The 21,673-nt window shown below is 58.7% G+C and overlaps 1 protein-coding gene across 2 annotated transcripts; it reads left to right on the top strand.

Annotated features, from left to right (window-relative positions):
* The first annotated feature begins 16,124 nt into the window (after positions 1–16,124).
* RCOR2 (REST corepressor 2) lies at positions 16,125–21,542 on the top strand. 2 transcript variants are annotated; one of them, XM_060607033.3, is made up of 12 exons: positions 16,130–16,995; positions 17,746–17,802; positions 18,101–18,181; positions 18,404–18,456; positions 18,546–18,707; positions 18,817–18,941; positions 19,033–19,102; positions 19,203–19,418; positions 19,775–19,852; positions 20,034–20,091; positions 20,234–20,463; positions 20,574–21,542. In XM_060607033.3, exons 1-12 carry the CDS (start codon positions 16,869–16,871, stop codon positions 20,886–20,888), a joined length of 1,572 nt encoding a protein of 523 aa, XP_060463016.2. In that variant the 5' UTR covers positions 16,130–16,868; the 3' UTR covers positions 20,889–21,542. The 2 variants fall into 2 exon arrangements, with proteins under 2 accessions (XP_060463017.3, XP_060463016.2); XM_060607034.3 differs by lacking the exon at positions 20,234–20,463 and having other exon boundaries at positions 16,125–16,995.
* The last annotated feature ends 131 nt before the right edge of the window (positions 21,543–21,673 follow it).

A 21,673-nucleotide genomic window follows, 5' to 3' on the forward strand; every position in this document is an offset into this window, starting at 1 on the left:
AATTGGAGCGCAGCCAGCGTGATGGTATTTCCAGCCTGAGGAGACGGCGAGAGGAATGTAGGTAGACTGGAATGAATGAATCTTCAACCTGAATCCTATTCCTCGGTCGGAAGGGGCGCCTGGCTGGCGCAGGCGGTGGAGACTGCGACTCTTTTTTTTTCCAATGCTTATTTATTTTGAGGGCGGGGGTGGGGGGGACAAGTGGGGGAGGGCAGAGAGAGACAATCCCAAACAGGCTCCGTACTGTCAGTGCAGAGCCGGATGCGGGGCTCGAACTTATGAACCGTGAGATCGCGACCTGAGCAGAAATCAAGAGTCGGACGCTTGGGGCGCCTGGGTGGCGCAGTCGGTTAAGCGTCCGACTTCAGCCAGGTCACGATCTCGCGGTCCGTGAGTTCGAGCCCCGCGTCAGGCTCTGGGCTGATGGCTCGGAGCCTGGAGCCTGTTTCCGATTCTGTGTCTCCCTCTCTCTCTGCCCCTCCCCCGTTCATGCTCTGTCTCTCTCTGTCCCAAAAATAAAATAAAAAAAAACGTTGAAAAAAAAAAAAATTTAAAAAAAAAAAAAAAAAAAAGAGTCGGACGCTTAATCGACTGAACCGCCCAGGTCCCCCGAGCCTGCAACTCTTGATCTCGGGGTCATGAGTTTGAGCCCCACAATGGGTGTAGAGAGTACCAAAAATAAATAAAGTTAAAAAAGAAAAGAAAAGAAAAAAAGCAAAAAAAGAAAATTTGCTTGCAAGTACTCTGGGGACCAGAAGAGGGAGCTAAGGGTGGGAGGAGAGTGGCCAGGGTGGGAAGAGGGGCCCTGTGAACTTGCCCTTGAAGGAGGAGGAGACAAGGAGATTCCAGGGGTGGGAACAGTATTTGCAGAGCCAGGGAAGCATGAAGGAGTGGGCAAGGGTGTTTACAGAGGGAGGAGGGGCAAGGTGGGAATCAGGCTCAACCCACCCACCCACCCCCACCCCCCCTGCAACCCTGAGCAGTCCCCACCCTGTTTTGGCTTTTCTTGTTTCCTTACCCACTTTGAATTTCAAGGTCAGCTGTTTGAGGGACCAGATATCTGCCTCCACGATTACTTTATGCCCTGGCTCTTGTGCCACTCCTCACTCTTGGGTCCACCTTCCCCCAGGCTGCTGGAATTTGCGGGATATCTGACAAGGCCCGGGAGGTGAGCCCAGCCATCCCTTGGGGAGGTGACATCATCTGGGCCCCGTGAGAGGCCTGAGAAGGTCCAATGCCCTGTTCCTGCCCTACATCAGTATCCTTCCACCTGATTGTGGACTCTTCTCTGCTCAGGGCTTCCTTGGCCTTGAGTGGTGGTGGTGTAACAGAGTCTGCTTTGGAGTCAGACCAGCCTGGGCTTAAACTCCTTTTCTGCTACCTGGGAGCTTTGAGACTTTAGGCAAGGTGCCTCGAGACCCAGAAACTCGGTTTCCTTATTCCTACAGTGAGACTACCCGCAGCGACCGTTTTCTCACCGGCTTGATGTTCTCCAAGGCAGGTTGGGAGAATTAAATGAGATTAAAGGCGGCGATAGGAATAAGGAAGGCACCTGGCATGGCCCAGGGCGACCAAGGAATTCCCTTCCAAGGTGCAAAAGTTCATCTCCCCACCCCTCCCCACCCCACCCACCGCTCCTTTCCTCCCCTCCCTGACAAGCCTCTGCCTCTTTCGACCAGGCTGTCTACACTGCCTCATGAGCCACACACACACACACACACACACACACACACACACCCGCCCCCGGGCATCACACCCCTCTGGACGGAAACACTCTGCCCCTCTCTCTCAGGCCCTGCACCCCTCCCACCCACTTTCTGGACCCTTCTTCCTCCAGCTCCAGCCACTCCCTCACCCTGCTTTGCTCTCCTCTTGCCCTACAGCCCTCAACTGCTCTCAACTAGTCATTCACTCATTTGCTTTGTGGAGGCCTGGAGATGGCCTGTGCTCTGTGTTGGGGGTGGGGGGGCACGGGCTGGGGAGACACCTCCCCAGTGGCACGCGTGTCACTGCACGGCTGGGGAGAGGCGGGCTTTAGACATTGCCCCCGTCACCTGGCAGAGGACAGTCCTGGGATGTCCCAAAAGGCTTCTGAAAGCGCCCCCACCTTCTCCCTTCCGGCCCCCTGAGGAGCTGAGCCTCCTCCAGGGCCAGACCTCCCCGGGCTGGGCCTCATCCCCTCAGGGTCCCTCCCTTCACTCCTCCCTCCCTCCCCCGACTTCCTCAGCCCTGCTCTCTCCTGCTTTCAGGCCTCTCTCCCTCCGCAAAAAAACTTTCGGAAAAAGTGGCCCACCTTATCTCTACCTTCCTGACTCTCACGCCGCTCACCCCTCAAGCCACCTGCAGGTGGCTTCTTTTCCTAGCACCCCGCGGAAGCCTCTGCCCGATGCTTCCAGCAGCTTCCCAATGGACGGGTCTCAGTCCCTGTCTTTCTGGACCTCCCTGCAACATCTGGCCTGCTATTCACTCCTTCCTCCTTGAAACACTCTTCTTTCTCTGGCATTTCATTGCCACACACATCCCCCCCTTTTTCTAAAGTGCACATCTGGTCAGGCCAGTTAAGCACTCTGAGGTCCCAGCCTCCATCAGGGGTTAGGGGCTGCATGTTTGGCCCCTTCCCACCTGGCCAGGGCCCCCTCTCCGCGCCAAGACTTTGGCCCTGCTGTTCCCTTCATCAGAAACCCTCTCTTGTCTTTAGCCCTGGGGTCCCAGCTTAGGTCTTCGGAGCCTTCTCTCCCTGACGGAGGCTGGGATGTCAGGGTTGCCAAATACAATACATGGGCCAAACTTAAACTCACTCTTTATCTGCAACTCAGATTACCCCGGGTGCCACTTATCTATCTATTCAAAGTAGGCTCCATACTGGGCATGGTTGAACAGTCCTTAAGCTATCTGACTCTTGGGGCACCTGGGTGGCTCAGTCGGTTCAGCATCTGACTTGGGCTCAGGTCGTGACCTCACGGTTTGTGGGTTTGAGCCCCACGTCGGACTCTGTGCTGACAGCTCAGAGCCTGAAACCTGCTTCAGATTCTGTGTCTCCGGCTCGCTCTCTACCCCTCCCCCGCTCGCACTCTGTCTCTTTCAAAAATAAACATAAAAAGGGGCGCCTGGAGAAACAGGAACCCTCTTGCACTGTTGGTGGGAATGCAAATTGGTGCAGCCGCTCTGGAAAGCAGTGTGGAGGTTCCTCAGAAAATTAAAAATAGACCTACCCTATGACCCAGCAATAGCACTGCTAGGAATTTATCCAAGGGATACAGGAGTACTGATGCATAGGGGCACCTGTACCCCAATGTTTATAGCGGCACGCTCAACAATAGCCAAATTATGGAAAGAGCCTAAATGTCCATCAACTGATGAATGGATAAAGAAATTGTGGTTTATATACACAATGGAATACTACGTGGCAATGAGAAAAAATGAAATATGGCCTTTTGTAGCAACATGGATGGAACTGGAGAGTGTGATGCTAAGTGAAATAAGCCATACAGAGAAAGACAGATACCATATGGTTTCACTCTTATGTGGATCCTGAGAAACATAACAGAAAGCCATGGGGGAGGGGAAGGAAAAAAAAAAAAAAAAAGAGGTTAGAGTGGGAGAGAGCCAAAGCATTAGAGACTGTTAAAAACTGAGAACAAACTGAGGGTTGACGGGGGGTGGGAGGGAGGGCAGGGTGGGAGGGAGGGCAGGGTGGGTGATGGGTATTGAGGAGGGCACCTTTTGGGATGAGCACTGGGTGTTGTATGGAAACCAATTTGACAGTAAATTTCATATATTAAAAAATTAAAAAAAAAAAAAAAAAAGGGGCGCCTGGGTGGCTCAGTCGGTTAAGCGTCTGACTGCGGCTCAGGTCGTGATCTCACAGTCCGTGAGTTCGAGCCCCGCGTCGGGCTCTGTGCTGACAGCTCGGTGCCTGGAACCTGTTTCAGATTCTGTGTCTCCCTCTCTCTATGACCTTCCCCCATTCATGCTCTGTCTCTCTCTGTCTCAAAAATGAATAAACGTTAAAACAAATTTAGAAAAAAAATAAACATAAAAAAAAATTAGGCATCTGACTCTTGATCTCGGCTCAGGTGTTGATCTCAGAGTCACGAGTTCAAGCCCCGTGGCCTCCCACACCCTGCCCCATATTTTTGCACACTAAATTTGGCATCTCTCGCTGCTGTAGCCCTGGGGCCCAGCTCAGTGCCTGACGGCAAATGTTAGCTGAGGGAATAATGGTGGCAGTGATGGTGGTGGACTAAGGTGCTATGGGGCACAAAGGAAAGGTAGCAAGCTCCCTAGAGGTGACAGCTGAGTCAAAGCAGGTGGAGACAGTAGGTCATGGCATCGACCATTCCCTCCCTCCACAGAGACGCTTCTTGCCGCGGGTTGAACAGTGTCCCCAAAACGTTACGCTTTAAGTCCAACCCCTGGAACCTGTGCCTGTGAACTTATTTGGAAATAGGGTCTTTACAGATGTAAAGATGTAGGTTAGGGGCCTCAGAAGAAGGTCCTCCTGGATTTAGGGTTGGCTCTAAATTCAATGATTGGTGTCCTTATAAGAGAAAGGGGAGAGTGGTTTCACACACACACACACACACACACACACACACACACGGAAGGTGGCCATAGGAAGACAGATGTCCGGGAGCCATCATGGAAAGGATTGTCCCTCAGAGCCTCTAAAAGGAATCAACCCCACCAACGCCTTGTTTTGGGACTTCTGGCCTCCACAACTGTGAGAAAATGGCTATATATTTTTTAATATTCACAAAAATTTTAACGTGTATTTATTTTTGAGAGAGAGAGCATGAGCGAGAGTGGGGGAGCAGCAGAGAAAAAGGGAGACGGAGAATCCAAAGCAGGCTCCTTGCTTTCAGGGCAAAGCCCGACATGGGGCTCAAACCCACGAACCATGAGATCGTGACCTGAGCTGAATGCTGCTCAACCAACTGAGCCCCCCAGGCTCCCCTTTTCAAATTAAAAAAAAAAATGTTTATTCATTCGGGGCGCCTGGGGGGCTCAGTTGGTTAAGCGTCTGACCTCAGCTCAGGTCATTGTCTCATGATTCATGGGTTCGAGCCCTGCGTGGGGCTCCGCGCTGACAACGTGGAGACTGCTTTGGATTTTCTGTCTCTCCCTCTCTCTCTGCCCTTCCATGACCTGTACTTTCTTCCCCCACCCCCTCAAAATAAATAAATAAATAAACTTAAAAAAATAAAAAATAAACTTAAAAAATTTTTATTTATTTTGAGACAGAGTGAGAGCAAGCGAGGGTGGGGCAGAGAGAGAGAGAGAGAGGGAGGGAGAGAGAATCAATCCCAAGTAGGCTCCATGCTGTCAGTACAAGAGCCCAACGTGGGGCTCGATCTCACAGACCATGAGATCGTGACCTGAGCCAAAGGGAGATGTTTAACTGACTGAGGCACCCAGGCACCCCATAATTGCTATTGTTTTAAGCCATCCAGTTTGAGATATGTTGTTCGAACAGTCCTGGGAAACCCATACACCCCATAGGCTCCATCTTTCCCAAGCCCCGTCTATCAGACTCTTCATGAGTCTTGCTCCTAGAACCTTCTACAGTACCAGAGCTTTTGTCCAGCCTGTGGCAGCCAGCCAGCAAAATGGCCCCCGGACCCCTTACCTCCTTGCATTCATGCCCTTATACTGTCCCCTCCCGCACCCACTAGGGCTGACTTATGTGACAATAAAATACTGTGATGGTGTGCGATTCCCAAGACTAGGTTATGAAACTGGAGACCAAGCTTTTGCCTGAGTCTCTGGAACCGCTCTCTTGGGGAGGAAGCCAGCTGCCATGCTTTCCGGACCCACAAGCAGCACCATGAAGAAGTCCATACGGTGAGGAATTGAGGGCTTTCGCCAACAGCAGGGCACAACTTGCTAACCAAGTGAGTGAGCCACTCTGGAAGACGATTGTCCCACACGGGTCAAGACTTAAGATGACTGAAGCCCCAGCCAACATCTTGATGGCAACCCCATGGGAGACCTCAAGGCCGAATCGCTTAATGAAATCATTCCTGAGATTCTGACTCACAGAAGCTTTGGGGTTCTTCATGATCACACGGCATGCTCCTTATATGACCTTCTGTGTCCAAATTTCCCCTTCTCCTGTTCTTTTTTTTAATAAAAATGTTTTAATGTTTTATTTATTCGAGAGAGACAGAGCATGAGCGAGGGAGGGGCAGAGCGAGAAAAGGACACAGAACCCGAAGCAGGCTCCAGGTTCTGAGCTGTCAGCACAGAGCCCAACGAAGGGCTCGAACTCACAAGCCATGAGGTCATGACCTGAGCCGAAGTCGGACACTTAACTGACTGAGCCACCCAGGCGCTCCTCCCCTTCTTATAAGGACATCAGTCCTGTTGGACGAGTCCTGTTGGACCCTAATGACCTCACTTTAATTTTATTGTGTCTGTAAAGACCCTATCTCCAAATGAGGTTGCATTCTGAGGTACTAGGGGTTAGGACCCGAACACAGGAATTTGGGGGGGGGGGGAAGGCACAATTCAGCCTCTAACACCTGACCCTGTCTTTGGGCTCAAGGTCTTTCTGCCCATAATTCACTCTGTTTCCTGGCCTCTTTCCTTCTCTTTGCCTCCCCCCTACCCATTTTGTGCTCACGGCAGACATTACTAATCCCTCTTGGCATCCTTTCTGCCGAAGCAAAGTGCAGACTCAGAATCCCCTCATCGGCAATCTCCACGCAGTCTGCCCACCTATACGGACTTCGTGGAGGAGGAGACAATGGCCAATAAACACCTGTTGAATGAATGACTCCATACATCTAACCTACAACAGTTCATGACCCACCACTTGTCTGCCTGTTCCAGGTTATCGGTCCCTGCAGACGTTGGGCCCCGTGAGCCTGCTTTCCATCAGGAGCTTCAGCCTTCTTTGGTGGTCTCATCTTGGAAGGTGGGCACCTGGGGGCCATGACTTCAGGTCCAAAGTTCATGTCTGCTAAGAAGGAGACTTCCCCCACCTCCTACCCCTTCCTCTTTCTTTTGTTTGGAGTTCAGCCAATGAGTATTTCTTTTCTTTTTTAATGTTTATCCATTTTTGAGAGAGAGAGATCAGGGGGATGGGCCGAGAGAGGGGGTAGGGGCAGAAAGAGAGAGAAGGGGACAGAGGATCCGAACTGAGCTCTCTGCTGACAGCAGAGAGCCCGATGTGGGGCTCGAACGCACGAACCCTGAGATCATGACCTGAGCTGAACTGGGACACTCAACTGACAGAGTAATAGAGAGGGTGCTGTATCAGGAGGGGTGGGGGGTGGAGAGTTGCCTCTCCACTCAACAGCCATGCCTCCTTCTTCCTTGCTAACAGAGCCCCACCTCTGTTCAGTTAATGGGTGGAGACCCCTGGATGTCATGTCAGGTGTGTTGGGGCACAACCATGGTGGCTCTGATCCAAGGATGGGAGTCTTTTCCCCAAGGATTGGTTTAAGGAGCACGGGCCTGCTCAGGAATCCCTGGAAAACGTTTTTCTCCCTGATAAAAAAAAAAGATGCCAAGGAGAAAACCCTGGCTCTGTGACCCTCCCCGCCCTACTCTGGAAATTGTCCTCCAAGGATGGGATGCTCGGAGTAAGTGTAGCCACTTAGTGATCATGAGGGGAAACCTTTTATTATTTTTTTTAAGTTTATTTATTTATTTATTTATTTATTTATTTAGAGAGCAAGGGAGGGGCAGAGAGAGAGAGAGAGAGAGAGAGAGAGAGAGAGAATTCCAAGCAGTTTTCGTGCTGTCAGCTCAGAGCCTGAGCGGGGGCTCGATCCCATGAACTATGCGATCACGACCTGGGCTGAAATCAAGAGTCGGACGCTTGACTAGCCTGGCCACCCGGACACCCCCATGGGGGGGGGGGGGAACCCTTCTGATGCATGCAAGAGACAGAGCTGAGAGATGAGAGGCACCCGGGGTCGTGGTGACCCCTGAGCCCTGGCAGTGGTGACCACCGACCTCCACACCACCATCAAAAGGCTATTATTCCTCCTTATCAGGGGGAGCAGGCAAAGGCACCTTCACTGAAAGGATGTGGACACAGGGATGTGAAAACAGGCCTCTGGCATCAGCCGGCTTGAGGTCGGTCCCAGCTCTGCCACTTTCAAGCTGGTCATTTCGCGAAGCCTCAGGTCCTAATGAAGATCGTTAGGATACGTATCTCATAGGGTTACTGGGGTGTGTGTGGGGGGGTGTTAGGTGAGGCATTTTGCACACTGTGGGCTGGTACCCGTGAGCATTCATTTGTTTATTCATTTGTTAACGTATTCAACAATAGTTATCAAGCATCTACTAGGTGTTTGTATTGATCTAGGATCTGGGGACACATCTGGAAGCAGATAACAGGCACTCAAATAAGTTGGCTGGTATGTTATCATAAGAAGTTGGCTCTTCCTGGGCCACCTGGGGGGCTCAGGAGGTTAAGCGTGGGACTCTTCATTTCAGCTCAAGCCATGATCTCACGACTCAGGAGTTCGAGCCCCGCATCGGGCTCTGTGCTGATAGCACAGAGCTTGCTTGGGATTCTCTCTCTCTCTCTCTCTCTCTCTCTCTCTCTCTCTCTCTGCCCATCCCTCACTGGAGCTGTATAAATGAATAAACTTCAAAAAAGTGTTTTGAAAAAAAAAAAAAAAGGACGTCACCGAGAAACCAGTTTTTTCCATCTCTTTGTGGTGCCCTCCACAGTGTTGGCTTTCCTTGGGCAACCAACGTTGCCTTGGCAGCCAACGGCCAACACTCCTGGCTCAGCTTCTTGGCCTTCGTCCCATATTTCTAACGTGCTGATTGCTCTGCTAGTCCCCTTTCTCAATCAGTCATGGTATTCAGGGTCTTGAGAAAGGCTGACATTGGGGATCGACCCCACAGCACCACGTGGACCCTTAAAAAAGAAAGGCAAAAGGGGCATGGGTGTCAGGAGGTCAGATTTTGAAGCAGAAACGTCACGCTCAGGAGCTTGAACTTAAGCCAAGGGTAACGGGAAGCAGAGGACTGAGTTGATCGGACTGGATTTGAGAAAGATCACCTTGGCTGATGCATGAAGCATACAGGGGAGCGGGAGAGGAGGCTGGGAGGCCAGTTTGGAGGCTGGTTCGGTGACGGGGAGGCCGGCGTGGCCATGACGAAGGGCCATGAGGGACAGAAACTGGAGGCTAATGGATCTGGGAGTGAAGCAGAGAGGAGTTAGGGCAACTCCCCTGTTCTCCTCCAGGTCCCCGTGTGGGAAGGGCAAGCGGGAACGGGGCGGGCAATGCAAATGTGTGGTCAAGAGGCTGAGATCTGTTTTGGACGGGCTGAACGTGAGGTACCTGAGATATCTGAAGGCAGATGTCCAGAAGCCAGTTGGTGGGTTGGATATGGGGGTCCAGAGCCTGGGACGGGGGTAGATGGAGGTTGGAGAGTCCATAGCCCAGGAGTTAAGGATGTGGCCTGGGCCTGAAGCATCAGCAGGAGGCAAGCAGGAGGGGAGCCTGTGGGGAGCTCTCGTCCAGGAGGAGGATGTGCCCTCTCTGCCCAGTCCTGTGCAGAGGTGGCCGGAGACCAGGCCTGCCAAAGGTCCTTTGGGTTTAGAGATAAAAGCCGCCGGTGACCTTGGCAAGAACAATCTGTGCCAGAATGGCAGAGGGTGAAACAGCACTGCGGTGGGTTGGGGAGTGAGTGGGAGGTGAAGACAAGGAGAAAGGGTGTGAACAACTCTTTTCAGACGCCCAGCTTTGAGAGAGAGAGAGAGAGAGAGAGAGAAGGCAGCAGTAGCTTAGCTGAAATGGTAGCTGAAGGTGAATGTGTGTGTGTGTGTGTGTGTGTGTGTGTGTGTGTGTGTGTGTGTGTGTTGGTGTCTGGGTGTGTGTGGGCGGGTTAGGAATGAGGGACTTAAGCAGGCTGATGTTCTGAGGGATAAGACGGTGTTGAGGGAGGAGAGGTACAGGAGGACCAAGGACTCAGGAGTGTGTGCGTGTGCATTAGTGGAGGCGGAGATGTGGGAGCCTGGGAGTGAGTTGGCCTTGGGGAGGGAAGGTGCAGGTACAATCGGAAGGGAGAGGCAAGGAACTGCATCTCCGGGCGTGAGGGCGGGCCTTGGCCGGGGTTCCTCCCGGATGGCCTCAATTCTTCTGGAAGTGGGAGGCAAGGTCAGGTGCTAAGAGCCTTGCAGCAGGTGGGGTGGTGAGGGATGAGCGTGAGGGGGCAGGAGGGTGCTGGGCGGCTAGGCCAGGAGCCCTGGATGAGCCCTGTCAGGGCAGAGTTGCTTACAGGAGCCAGCTGTCTCAAGGGAGGGGCTGGGCATGGGGCATGCAAATAGGCGGGCTGGGCCAGTGTTTGCAGGGTGGTTGGGGCACCTGGGGCACCAGGTACGGCTCAGCAGATGGTGAGCAGACCTGCTTGGCTGGATCGGAAACAGGCGAGAAGGCCCTCGAGTCCTGGGCTGGGAGAGAAGTTCCAACTTTGCCTGGAAGGCAACTGGGAACCATGGAAGGTTATTGAGCAGGAGCGGGCCATGATCCAAGCAGTATTTAAGATTCTGTATCCAGAGGGACACCTGGCTGGCTCAGTGGGAAGAGCATGCGACTCTTGACCCTGGAGTCATGGGTTCCAGTCCCACACTGGGTGTAGAGATTACTTAAAAAAAAAAAAAAAAAAAAAGGATCAGGGGTGCCTGGCTGGCTCAGTCGGTAGATCATATGACTCTTGATCTCAGGGTTGTAGGTTCAAGCCCCACGTTGGATGTAGACATTACTTAAAAATAAAAAAACCATGGGGTGCCTGGGTGGCGCAGTTGGTTAAGCGTCCGACTTCAGCCAGGTCACGATCTCGCGGTCCGTGAGTTCGAGCCCCGCGTCAGGCTCTGGGCTGATGGCTCGGAGCCTGGAGCCTGTTTCCGATTCTGTGTCTCCCTCTCTCTCTGCCCCTCCTGCGTTCATGCTCTGTCTCTCTCTGTCCCAAAAATAAATAAAAAACGTTGAAACAAAAAAAAAAAAACCTTGGGGCGCCTGGGTGGCTCAGTCAATTAAGCACCTGACTTCGGCTCGGGTCATGATCTTGTGGTTCATGAGTTCGACCCCTACATCAGGCTCTGCACTGAAAATGAAGAGCCTGCCTGGGATTCTCTGTTTCCCTCTCTCTCTGCTCCTCCCCGACTTGTGCGTGTGTGTCGTCTCTCTCAAAATAAATAAACCTTGAAAAAGTTTTTTTACTCTTAAAAAAAACCAAATCTGTATCCAGCTGTGTGTGTGTGATGAATTAGAGATCAGACTCAACTCAAGGCAGGAATCTGGAGTGGTTGCTGGGTAAGGCTGAAGGAGGATGTCAGGGCTCACACGCCACAGAGGAAGAGCTTTGAGCTCCAAGGTCAGACCCAGGAGCCCTGGGGGGCAATGGCCTTCAGGTGGTCCACAGAGCATGGGCTGCCTCAGAGCAGAGAGGGGGTTTCCAGCCCTGCTGGGGGGTCCTCGAGAGGGAAACTGGCATTGACGGAGGCTCTAATTACAGTCCGCGAGATGATGTCGGATCCTCCTAATAATCAGAGGTCGGCATTATTGTTTTCTTTGCGAGATGGACGGAGGCTCAAAGAGGCCAAGTATCTCCCCTCAGGCCACACAGCGAGCGAGAAGCGTGGAGCCAGCACTCACTCCGGATCTGAGCTCCCCTGAGCTCCCCGTAGCCTGCGCATTGCTTCAGCACTTTCCCTGCTATTCTGGTCTCCTCTGCCATTTCTCTAGGGGTTTCTGTTCCACCTGACTTTGTTCTGGGAGGTTCTGGGTGGCTCTGGGCCAAGGAGGCTTGCTGGGGATCGGATCTAAAGCTCAGTAACTCCAAATGGCCCGGGGGGGGGGCGGATCTTGATCCCATACACTTACCCCGCCGCCCCCACCCCCACCCCCACCCATGGGCTCCTCAGGGTGCCAGGCTCAGCCTCCCTGGGAGGACATTGATGGCCAGGCTGAGGTGGGACCCCTTGGTCCATGCTGTCACCGCCAGAGGGCGCCGGCTGTCGCCCAGGTGAGGGCCAGGGGAGGCCCCCTTCCTGGCTTCCGGAGAAACAGAGCTGGCTGCAGGGTCTGGAAGCTGCCCCCTCAAGGATCCAGGGAGCTCCTGTCGCCTTCTCGTGTCTCTCTGAACTAAGGTCTTGCCGATTCTTCCTCCCCAGTTCCTGCTTTGCTCAGGGAGTCAGGTTTCCTCGGCGTGGGTGTCAGGAAGCCTGGGGTCTCCTTGCTGACCTCCTGCCCGGTTCTGCTCTGCCCTCCCCCAGCACCACTCACAGATGCGCCTGCCTCACTCCCTATACCTCCCTCCTCGCGCGGCCACTGCGCTGAGGCGGTGACAAGCACCAGATTGTCACCTCTGTCACCTTCTCTCAGCTTCTTCACAACCCTGGGTGGGAGTGCGGACCAGTGCAGGGGATTACTGACTGGGCCCAGAGAGGGGGAGGGCAGCACCTGGGGCCACACAGCCTTCCAATGAGTCCCAGGGGGGCTTAGGGAGCCGAGGAGGAATCGAATTCCTGTCGGGGCAGGATTGAAGCGTGGGGGCCCTGGAGGGAGCTCCCCACCCTCCTTCTATGCTGTAGGCCATCTTTTCCATTTCCCCAGCTTGATCTGCCCCCAGGCCTCCAGTCCGGGGAAGCGCCTCCCCCGAGCTCCCCCAACTGTTCAGCCAGGTTTCGGCTTTGATTCTGCCAACCTCCCTCCCCCACCAGGGGGCCCCTCCCGCCTGCCTTCCTCCTTCCCCGAGCTTAGCCCCTTGGCTGTGGCCACTGAGGGCCTGGCCAGGGTCCCAGGCACCACACCACAGCGGCCAGCCTCGCAGGGCCAGAGCTCGGGACAGTCCCGGTCTGTCTGGCAGGGCTGCGGGTTCAGGATTGGCTGGAGCTGCCCCCGCCTTTGGGAGGAGGGAGATGTGAGGGGAGGCCCGGTGGCTCTCTCAAGGTCACCCTCCTTTTCTCTCCCAGCATCCCTGTTCAACCTTTGTCCCTTCTGCCTCACCTTGAGGTGGGAGGAGGCAAGATGCCCAACACGCAGAGGGCAGAGGAAGCCAGGGAAGAGGAAACTTTTGGGGGGGGGGGGGCTCCTGGCGTTTCTTCATTCAGCAAATATTGAGTGCCTACTGGATGCCAGGTACTGAGAACACAGTGAATACAGCGGACACAATCCCTGCCTACAGCCCAGCAGGGAGACAGAAAATAAACAATCACACAAATCATGTAAACTTGTGGCCCTTAGCAGTGTGGCAAAAGCACCAAGCTGGGATTCAGTCTGGCTTCCCCAAGGATCTCAAGGGTGAGGAGTCCTATCTGGCCTAGGAGAGGCTTAGGCAGGCTTCAGGCAGGGCTCATGGGTTTTTGGAGGCCGGTGGTGGTGGTGGTGGTGGTGGGAGGGAGGGAGGGCGGGCGACGCTGAGCAAAGCCTCAGTTTCCTCAACTGGGAAATGCAGGATATAAATGTGTCCCCATCCCGGGGGTGCTGCAAGGCACTGGGCTGTGCCCTGGCCCGCAGCCCTCAAAACGAAGGTTCTGTCATCCTCCCCGAGGAAGGGTGAGTGGGAGCTCATCAGTGAAAATGGCGGGGAGGTGATTCCCAGGGACCAGCGGTTCTCACAAAGCTCAGAGGTGGCCTCAGGGAGGTGAGGGACCCCAGTTCCAGTGCTGTGCTACCGAGCGTGGCCGGTCCCTCCGCCGCCTAAGGCTGGAGGAGAGGAGGGGCTGGTCCCCGGGCTGCCTCTCTGTGTCTCTCCCCTCCCACACCCCCATGTTCCTGGCCACGTGGCACCTCTGCGCCCTGGCCTAGAATGGGGTGGGGGGAGGATGATTCCTGACCTGGAGGCTGGGGGAGCTGGGGAAAAAGTGGGTGGGATTTGGGGTTCCACTGAGATCAGGTCCTGTGGAGCCGTGGCTCCACCCCGCCCCACAGCCCCCGGGCGGCAGGGAGGGGGTGCTGTCTCTTTAAGAGCCTTCAGGCTGCTGGGAGCAGATGGCCAGGCCGCCGGGGCCCCTTGTCCTTTGTGTGGCTTTGCACAAAAGAGGGGGCCAGCTGGGGAGGGGGCAGCGGCAGCAGGTGGGAGGGTGGGGCCTTGCCCCTCCCCCTCCTAACCCTGCACCACTGCCCCTTGGGGAGGGGGTTGCTCACCAGGAATATGCTTCCCCTCTGGATACTGTGGCCCCCACGGTTGCCCCCAAACTCCTCGGATACTCCTCCCTTGTCATGGCCCACATCCCAGACCGACGCTTCATCGCACCAGGGCCTAGAGACTGCCCCCCTGCCCCCAACTCCAAGGAATCAACCTCCCCTCCTTGCCCCTACCTCCAGAGCAGAATCCTTCTCTGGCCCTGAGCTCCAGGCTCTAGAGAGAAGTGAGAGCAGAAAGAGATTCTTACGGGAGGGGGGGGGAGGGGTGCCTGAGAAGGAGGGACATGCCAGTGGCTGGGGGTACCTGGGGCAGCCCTAGAGGAAAGGGACCAAAATAAGCAGGATGCTGAGGCTTGGGGGTGAGGGTCTGGTCCCTCGACCGTAGGTATTAGTACAGAAAGAAGGCAAAGGTGGGGGCAAAGGGGGCCTAACTGAGGCCCTGCCTAATTGCCGGCCGGGTGTGGGCAAGATGGAAGGCTCCATCATAAGAGAGGGCTGTGCACAGGCACAGGGATTGGAGGTGCTGGGCACCTTGCCACTCAGGAGGGTCAGGCTGGGAGCCTCTTTTCATCTTGCGGCAGACCCCCTTAGGTCAGACCTGCCCTTGGTCCATTCATTCTATTCTCCTTTGTGCAGACCTCCCCACCCTGAGGCTCGGTGCCCAATCCATGATTTAAGAGGAGGAAAAAGGCTCCGTGGGTCTGGCCCGAGGTGTGGCGGGCAACGTGGCCGCGGGCTGGGTGGCCCCGTGTGGCCCGACAGCGCCGCAGCCGGGTGGGGTCGTGCCTGACTTGGCCCGGCCGCCCACAGGAGCCCCCCAGGACCGGGCGGCCCCGGCCGGGTCGTGGCCCGACCGCAGGACCCCAGCCGCCTGGCCGCAGGCAGCGGGTGGGGGCGGGGATCCCTGGCTGGGCCCTGGGTTGCTTCTAAATTTAGGAATCTGATTACAGAGTGGCCGAGGAAGGGAAGGGAGAGGAGGGTGCTAGCGCAGGCTCGGCTCAGTCTGGGCACAGCGGGGTGTGCCCGGGTGGAGGTGTGTCTAGGAATCTGGGGCTCCGGATGGGAGGGGCGGCGGGCGGGGGCTTCGGCCTGTGTGCGCTGCAGCACGTGCCCTGGGCGGCGGGGACGGGCACGGGCGCAGCTCGCAGGCTCAGAGCCGCCGCCGGTGTGCGCGCTGGCTCTTTGTGTGCCTGGCAGGGTGGCTGGGTCTGGCTTTGAAAGTCTCTGCCCACCCCCTCCCCCATCTCCGTCTGTGCCGCTCTACCCGCTTCCCGGTCTGTCACTCTGCCCGCGCTTGTCCTGGGGGAGGGGGATGCTGCTCCCAGCTGGGGTGACAGTGAACCCAGTGGGGAGGAGACCCAGCTCCTCCCATTCCCTGCAGTCCAGACCTTCCCCAACACCTCCCACTCCCCAGCCCTCAGCCCCTCATGCCACTGTTTTGGGGTGCGTACTGCAGCACTTAAAAGGGAATTGAGGTGACCCCTGGGGACCCACAGATGCACCAGAAGCCAGGCTTTGGCCCAGTAGCTCTAGGAGGAATTCGTGCCTCGCCTGTCCGGCCTCCCATCCGCTCTGGCCCCCAAGGGCGCAAGAGGGAGGGGGGGGTCCCCCTTGCGGAAGGGGGGGGCGGGGAGTTCCTTGGCAGGAAGGGAAATGGAAGGAAAAGCTGGGCTCCACCCGGGCGGGCGGGCAGGCGGCCTCAGGGCCCCCGGGGCAGGCGGCAGTAACCCGAGCCCACTGGTGTGCGGGGCCGGTGTGCGCGTGGGTGGAGCTGACCCCCGGCTACTCCCGGGGGGCAGCGGGGTCTCCCCCCCAGGGGCAAGTCAGGGAGCCCCGGGGGCCCGCAGAGGGAAGCGCTCTCCACCCTGGTCCTGACCCCACCCCCTGGAGGTCTAGCCCCGGCCCCCAGGCCCCGCCCCCCGGGCCCTCCCTCCCACCCCAGGGCCAGATGTTCAGCTGGCGGAGGCATCGGCTGGGGGAGGGGTGCTGAGGCCGCAGCCGGCACTACTTCCCTGCCAGCAGCTTCATTGTGTGCGCGAGGAGCGAGCGGCGGCGGAGAGCGGGCGAGCGAGCAGCAGCCCGAGCGCGCCGGGGAGAGCGAGCGCGCCGGGGAGGGTGCGAGGCGGCGCCCGCGGCTGCGCTCCGCCCGCCTCCCGGCAACTCTGCCCAGCGCGGCGCGCCGTGCGCGCCGTCCCGCCGCCGCCGCCGCCGCCGCCGCCGCCACCGCCACCGCCGGGGCCCCGCCGCCTGCCGTCGCGGGCAGGGGTCTGGTCGGGACGGGGGTCCCCGCCTGGGGACTGGGGCATCCCGGTGCAGCCGGGAGGCGTGCAGCCCGCGGGGGGCGCCACTTGCGCCGCAGCGCCCGCCCGCTCAACTGCGTGGGCGGGAGGGCGGTGGGGCTCGGAGGCGCCCCAGAAGCCGGGCGCCCCGACTTCTCCGAGGGAGCCCCAATCCCGTGGAGCGTACAGAGCGAGCGCGCCCCAGCCGCACCGGACCTTGCGCTCATCCCCCGCGTACCCCACTTCTGCACAAACTTTTCTGACGCCCTCGCCCGTGGGGGTCGCGGCGAGCGCTGAGCTGTCCGCAGGGCTCCCGCCCGGCCGGACCCTAGCCACGCTGACCTCCTGCCTCTCGTAGCCTCAGTGGCGACCTCTCCAGGCCGGGCCGGGCACGGCACTCGAGGCGAGCGCGGCAACCACCGCGGCTCTCCGAAGGCTCCCGCGCCCCCCGGGGCAGCTGGGCGGGGTAATGCCCTCCGTGATGGAGAAGCCGAGCGCGGGCTCCGGGATCCTGTCCCGCAGCCGGGCCAAGACGGCGCCCAACGGCGGGCAGCCGCACTCGGAGGATGACAGCAGCGAGGAGGAGCACTCGCACGGTGAGCCCGGCGGCCTAGGGTTAAAGGTGCACCGGCACCGGGGACGCCAGTGGGGCGGGGGGAGTGTTGCTGACCACGGGCGTTTTAGACTGATGGCTCCTGCCTTCCAGGACTGGAGCCTCTGTCTTGCTTCTTCCCCCAGCCTGGGGGCTGCGGGCACTGGGAATCCGGAGGCTGGGCCCCTAGCTGCCAAGGAGGCGGTCCTGCCCACCCCCGCCCTGCCCTCAGTCTCTGAAGGACTCAGGCGGCCCTCCTCTCCACAGTTTGGGCTGCTCATACCTTGCTACCTTGTAGGGGACTGAGGTCTGGCTGGGGCAGGGGCTGGAAAGACACTTCCACACCGAGCTGTGAGGCTCATGGGGTGGGGAGGAGCTTTGGATTCCCTGCAGGGCTATGGTCCAGGTCTAGGGGCAGCACCCGCCTCCCCCCCCTCCCCCCCCCCCCCCAGCCAGAACAAAGGGCTCTGCTTGGCCTGGGCTCTAAACTGGCCCCTTGTCCTGGCACCCCCCCCATCTCTGCCGCCCCCGCCCCCCCCCTCCTCCCATGGGTTATGACTAGGCAGGGTCTCTCCGTCTTCCAGTTTCTTCTGTGGCTGAGGGCAACTGAGGGGGCAGATCGGGGAAAAGTGAGCCTTCTGGAAGGTGGGGGCCCTGAATGGTCAGGAAGGAGAACCCCAGGGCAGCCACCACCCCTGCCACATCCTCCTGTCCTCCCTCCCTGGAGTCCTGACTGTCTCCCCTGGCTCCGCAGACAGCATGATCCGCGTTGGAACCAATTACCAGGCCGTAATTCCGGAGTGCAAGCCTGGTGAGTGGCAGGACAGGCTGCAAAGGGAGGGGAGCGGAGGGCCCATGGCTTGGCCCTGAGCCTCACCTGGGGGAGCCCTTGGCTGGTGCCCGCTGGAAGGACAGGCCAGCGGGCGGGCGGGCGGGCGGGGGTGGGTGGCCCATGGCATGCTTGGTTTTCCTGCTCTGCCTTCCTGTCTGGGTCTCTGCTCCTCCTTCCCTTCTGGGCCTCACCTCACAGGCCCCATTCCTCTGCCACCCTCTGGCCGTGGGTCCAGGCCAGTGCCACCAGGCTGATCCTTCTTGCGCCCGTCTTTCAGAGAGCCCTGCACGCTACAGCAACAAGGAACTGAAGGGGATGCTGGTGTGGTCGCCCAACCACTGCGTGTCAGATGCCAAACGTGAGTGGGGCAGGATCCTGGTTCGTTTGCATCCCTGGGAGCCGGGGGCTTGGGTTCATGCCATTTGGTGGCCGGCTCTTCTCCCAAGTGGGCTGGAGGCTGAGGTGTGTGGGTTCAGCCCCTTCCCTGGGGCTCAGGCTCCGGGGCCTAGCCCCATCTGGGCGGGCTCGGGTCAGGAGGTGTAATCCTTTCTCCAATACCGGGCCCCTCCCACCCCCGCAGTTGACAAGTACATTGCGATGGCCAAGGAGAAGCACGGCTACAACATTGAGCAGGTGAGCCTCGGCCCCATAGGGATTCGGGCGGTGGGGACGGGACGGTGCCGGGCGCAGCTGAGCCCGAGTCGTTCCCTCTCCCGGGCCAGGCGCTGGGCATGCTCTTGTGGCATAAGCACGATGTAGAGAAGTCACTGGCCGACCTGGCCAACTTCACCCCGTTCCCTGACGAGTGGACTGTGGAGGACAAGGTGCTGTTTGAACAGGCCTTTGGCTTCCATGGCAAATGCTTCCAGCGGATCCAGCAGATGGTAAAAGCCCATTCCCCTTTGCCAGCGTTCCTTAGCCCCTCCGTTCTGACGAGCCCGCCCGGGGCCCAGGGTCCTGGGTGGGTCCCAGCCCCTGGCATTGCCCTTCCAGCTGCCTGACAAGCTGATCCCTAGTCTGGTAAAGTATTACTATTCGTGGAAGAAGACCCGCAGCCGGACCAGCGTGATGGACAGACAGGCTCGGCGGCTGGGGGGCCGAAAAGACAAAGAAGACAGGTGGGGGCCCTGGGGGCCCAGGGGCGGGGCAAGCTGAGCTCTGGGGGCCCTGGCCTCTGCCTCACTCCCTCCTTGGTCCTTGTGTCAACAGTGATGAGCTTGAAGAGGGACGAGGAGCCGTGAGTGAGGGGGAGCCAGATGCTGGAGACCCCAAGAGAGAGGTGAGCCCCCCTGCCCCCCCCCCAAGCTGGTCTGGCCCTGCCCATGCGCGCGCCTCGTCCTTGGGCTCCTCACCACCCACCCCTCTCCTTTCCCTGGCAGCCTCTGCCCTCTCGGCCCCTGAATACCCGCCCAGGCCCTGGGAAGAAGGAGGCCCAGGGGTCTCAGTACCGCCACCACCCGCTGCGAACCCGGCGTCGCCCACCCAAGGGCATGTACCTGAGCCCCGAGGGCCTCACCGCTGTGTCAGGAAGCCCAGACCTTGCCAACCTCACGCTTCGAGGCCTCGACTCGCAGCTCATCTCCCTCAAGCGCCAGGTGAGGGCCTGAGGAAAGAAGGGGCCCCGCGGACCGGGCCGCGGGCAGCAGGGAAGTACGTTGCGGGGACGGCTGAGGCGGAAGGTGTGTGGTGTGCACGCGCCGAGCCTGCCTCTGCCCCACCTCTTAGACGTCTGAGTCACGGCGGCGTTCTCTTCTGGATCTTTTATAGAAACTGGTCTGCGAGCGGGGGAGAACCCGGGCGCCTCCCCTACTGAGCTGTTGTGAGGGAGGAGCGAGCTGGAAGGGGGGGGGGGCGGCCACGAGCTGTGTTGGGAAGCAGAGCCGTGGTGAGGGTTGGTACCGGTGGCCTTTCTGGCAGGAGAGTTTGAGGTGTCGCCTCTTGACTTTTTCAGGTGCAAAGCATGAAGCAGACCAATAGCGGCCTCCGCCAGGCGCTGGAGGGTGGCATCGATCCACTGCGCCCCCCTGAGGTAAGGTGGCTTCGGGTGTGGGTGAGGGAGGGGGTGGCTTCGGGTGTGGGTGAGGGAGGGGCTTGCCCCCCCCACCCCCCACCTCCCCCACCTTGCGGAGCAGAAAGGGAAGATGGCCTCGGAGGGCAGGGCCTCTGTTGCCATAACGTCCAGTCTAGAGGATATATTCCCTGCTCTCCAGGCCAACACCAAGTTCAACTCCCGCTGGACCACGGATGAGCAGCTCTTGGCCGTGCAAGGTGGGTTAGACCGGGGGGAGCGCGGAGAGCGCCGGGAATCTCTCCCCAGCCTCCGAGGAGGAGCCGGGGCAGCGGGGAAGGGTCAGGGAAGGAGCTCGTTCTGAGGGGCGCTCACGCTCTGCTGCCCTTTTGACCCTCGCAGCCATCCGTAGGTACGGCAAAGACTTCGGGGCTATAGCCGAGGTGATCGGGAACAAGACTCTGACCCAGGTGAAGACGTTCTTCGTGAGCTACCGGCGCCGCTTCAACCTGGAGGAGGTGCTGCAGGAGTGGGAGGCCGAGCAGGACGGGGCGCCCGGAGCCCCAGTCCCCATGGAGGAGTCGAGGAGAGGGGCCCCCTTGCCAGCCCCAGCCCTGGAGGAAGACGACGAGGTGAGAGCGGGCGGAAGGAGCCCTTCCGGGAAGAGAGGAGAGGAGCCGGCTCCGTCTTTGGACGGGGACGAGGGCACGCTCGAGTCCGTTTCCCTTCTCTCCCCTCACAGGTGCAGATCACGTCCGTGTCGACATCCGTGCCCCGATCGCTACCTCCCGTGCCGCCCCCTCCTCCGCCTCCCACCTCGCTATCCCAGCCGCCCCCGCTGCTGAGGCCACCTCTGCCTACGGCTCCCACTCTGCTCCGCCAGCCACCCCCGCTCCAGCAGGGCCGTTTCCTCCAGCCCCGGCTGGCCCCCAACCAGCCCCCACCACCTCTCATCCGCCCGGCTCTGGCTGCCTCCCGCCACAGTGCCCGCCCCGGCCCTCAGCCCCCACCCACCCTGATTGGAGCCCCGCTGGAGCCTCCGGCACCGTCACTCTGAGCCCTGCGGCCCTCCACCCGCCAGAGGCTCCAGAACCCCGTGGCTGGCCGTCCTCGGACACCTCTGGCTTCACCGAGGACAGAAGGGACTAGAGCCCTTGGCCAGGTCTTTCGAAGACCCGGAGCTGCCAGCGGGCACAGTCTGGACCTCTGGGTTCTGCACTTGTTTCTGGCAGCTGAGGCTCCACCCCCCCGCCCGAGCCTGGGGCGGGGACTCGGGGGCCTTCTGAACTGGCCCGAGGGTACTTTTCTCTTCCTGGCTGGGGCTGGAATGGCTGCCTCCTAGTCTGCTGGGGCTGGGCCTTTGGGCCTTGGCCTTCGTGTAGAGGGGGTAGTGACCTTAGCTTGGGGGATGGGGGAGTGGACAGTGTAGGGGCTGTTCTTCCTCTTTCCTTTCTTTTAGCAATAAGTCAGGGTGAGGTGGGGAGGGGGCCGTAGGGGGGAGGCGGGCAGAGGTTCCTTGGGGCCTCAGTGTGGCCGAACTGGATGGGCAGCTCTCCTGTCTTCCGGAGCTTGCTGGGAAGTGCCATGGAGCTCTGAAGGTGCCCGCTATACCCGCTGCCCAAAAGCCTAGAGAAAGGAGGGCCGGGGACATATGCAGACATGGGTTTATTTTTCAATGTTTTTAAAAAATAAATAAAATCTTCCAAGTTCACTCAGTGTTCTCTCTTTTGCCCTTGAGGTCCCTGGGCTTTGCTTCCTGTCTGTGCCCCGAGGGTGGGAGGGAGCAGCCACCCAGCACTGGCCTCCCCCAGGCCTCAGACAGGAATCCATTCTGTCCTGCAA

The sequence above is a fragment of the Panthera onca genome, chromosome D1 (genome assembly GCF_046562875.1).
Source record: "Panthera onca isolate mPanOnc1 chromosome D1, mPanOnc1 haplotype 2, whole genome shotgun sequence".
In the NCBI taxonomy this organism is placed as follows: domain Eukaryota; kingdom Metazoa; phylum Chordata; class Mammalia; order Carnivora; family Felidae; genus Panthera; species Panthera onca.

Bases quoted from the DNA above. Each gene is read 5' to 3' on its own strand.
- RCOR2 (XM_060607033.3), top strand. From the start codon at position 16,869: ATGCCCTCCGTGATGGAGAAGCCGAGCGCGGGCTCCGGGATCCTGTCC. The intron at 18,182-18,403 runs GTGAGTGGGGCA...CCACCCCCGCAG, and splicing joins CTGCGTGTCAGATGCCAAAC to TTGACAAGTACATTGCGATG. The intron at 20,464-20,573 runs GTGAGAGCGGGC...CTCCCCTCACAG, and splicing joins CCCTGGAGGAAGACGACGAG to GTGCAGATCACGTCCGTGTC.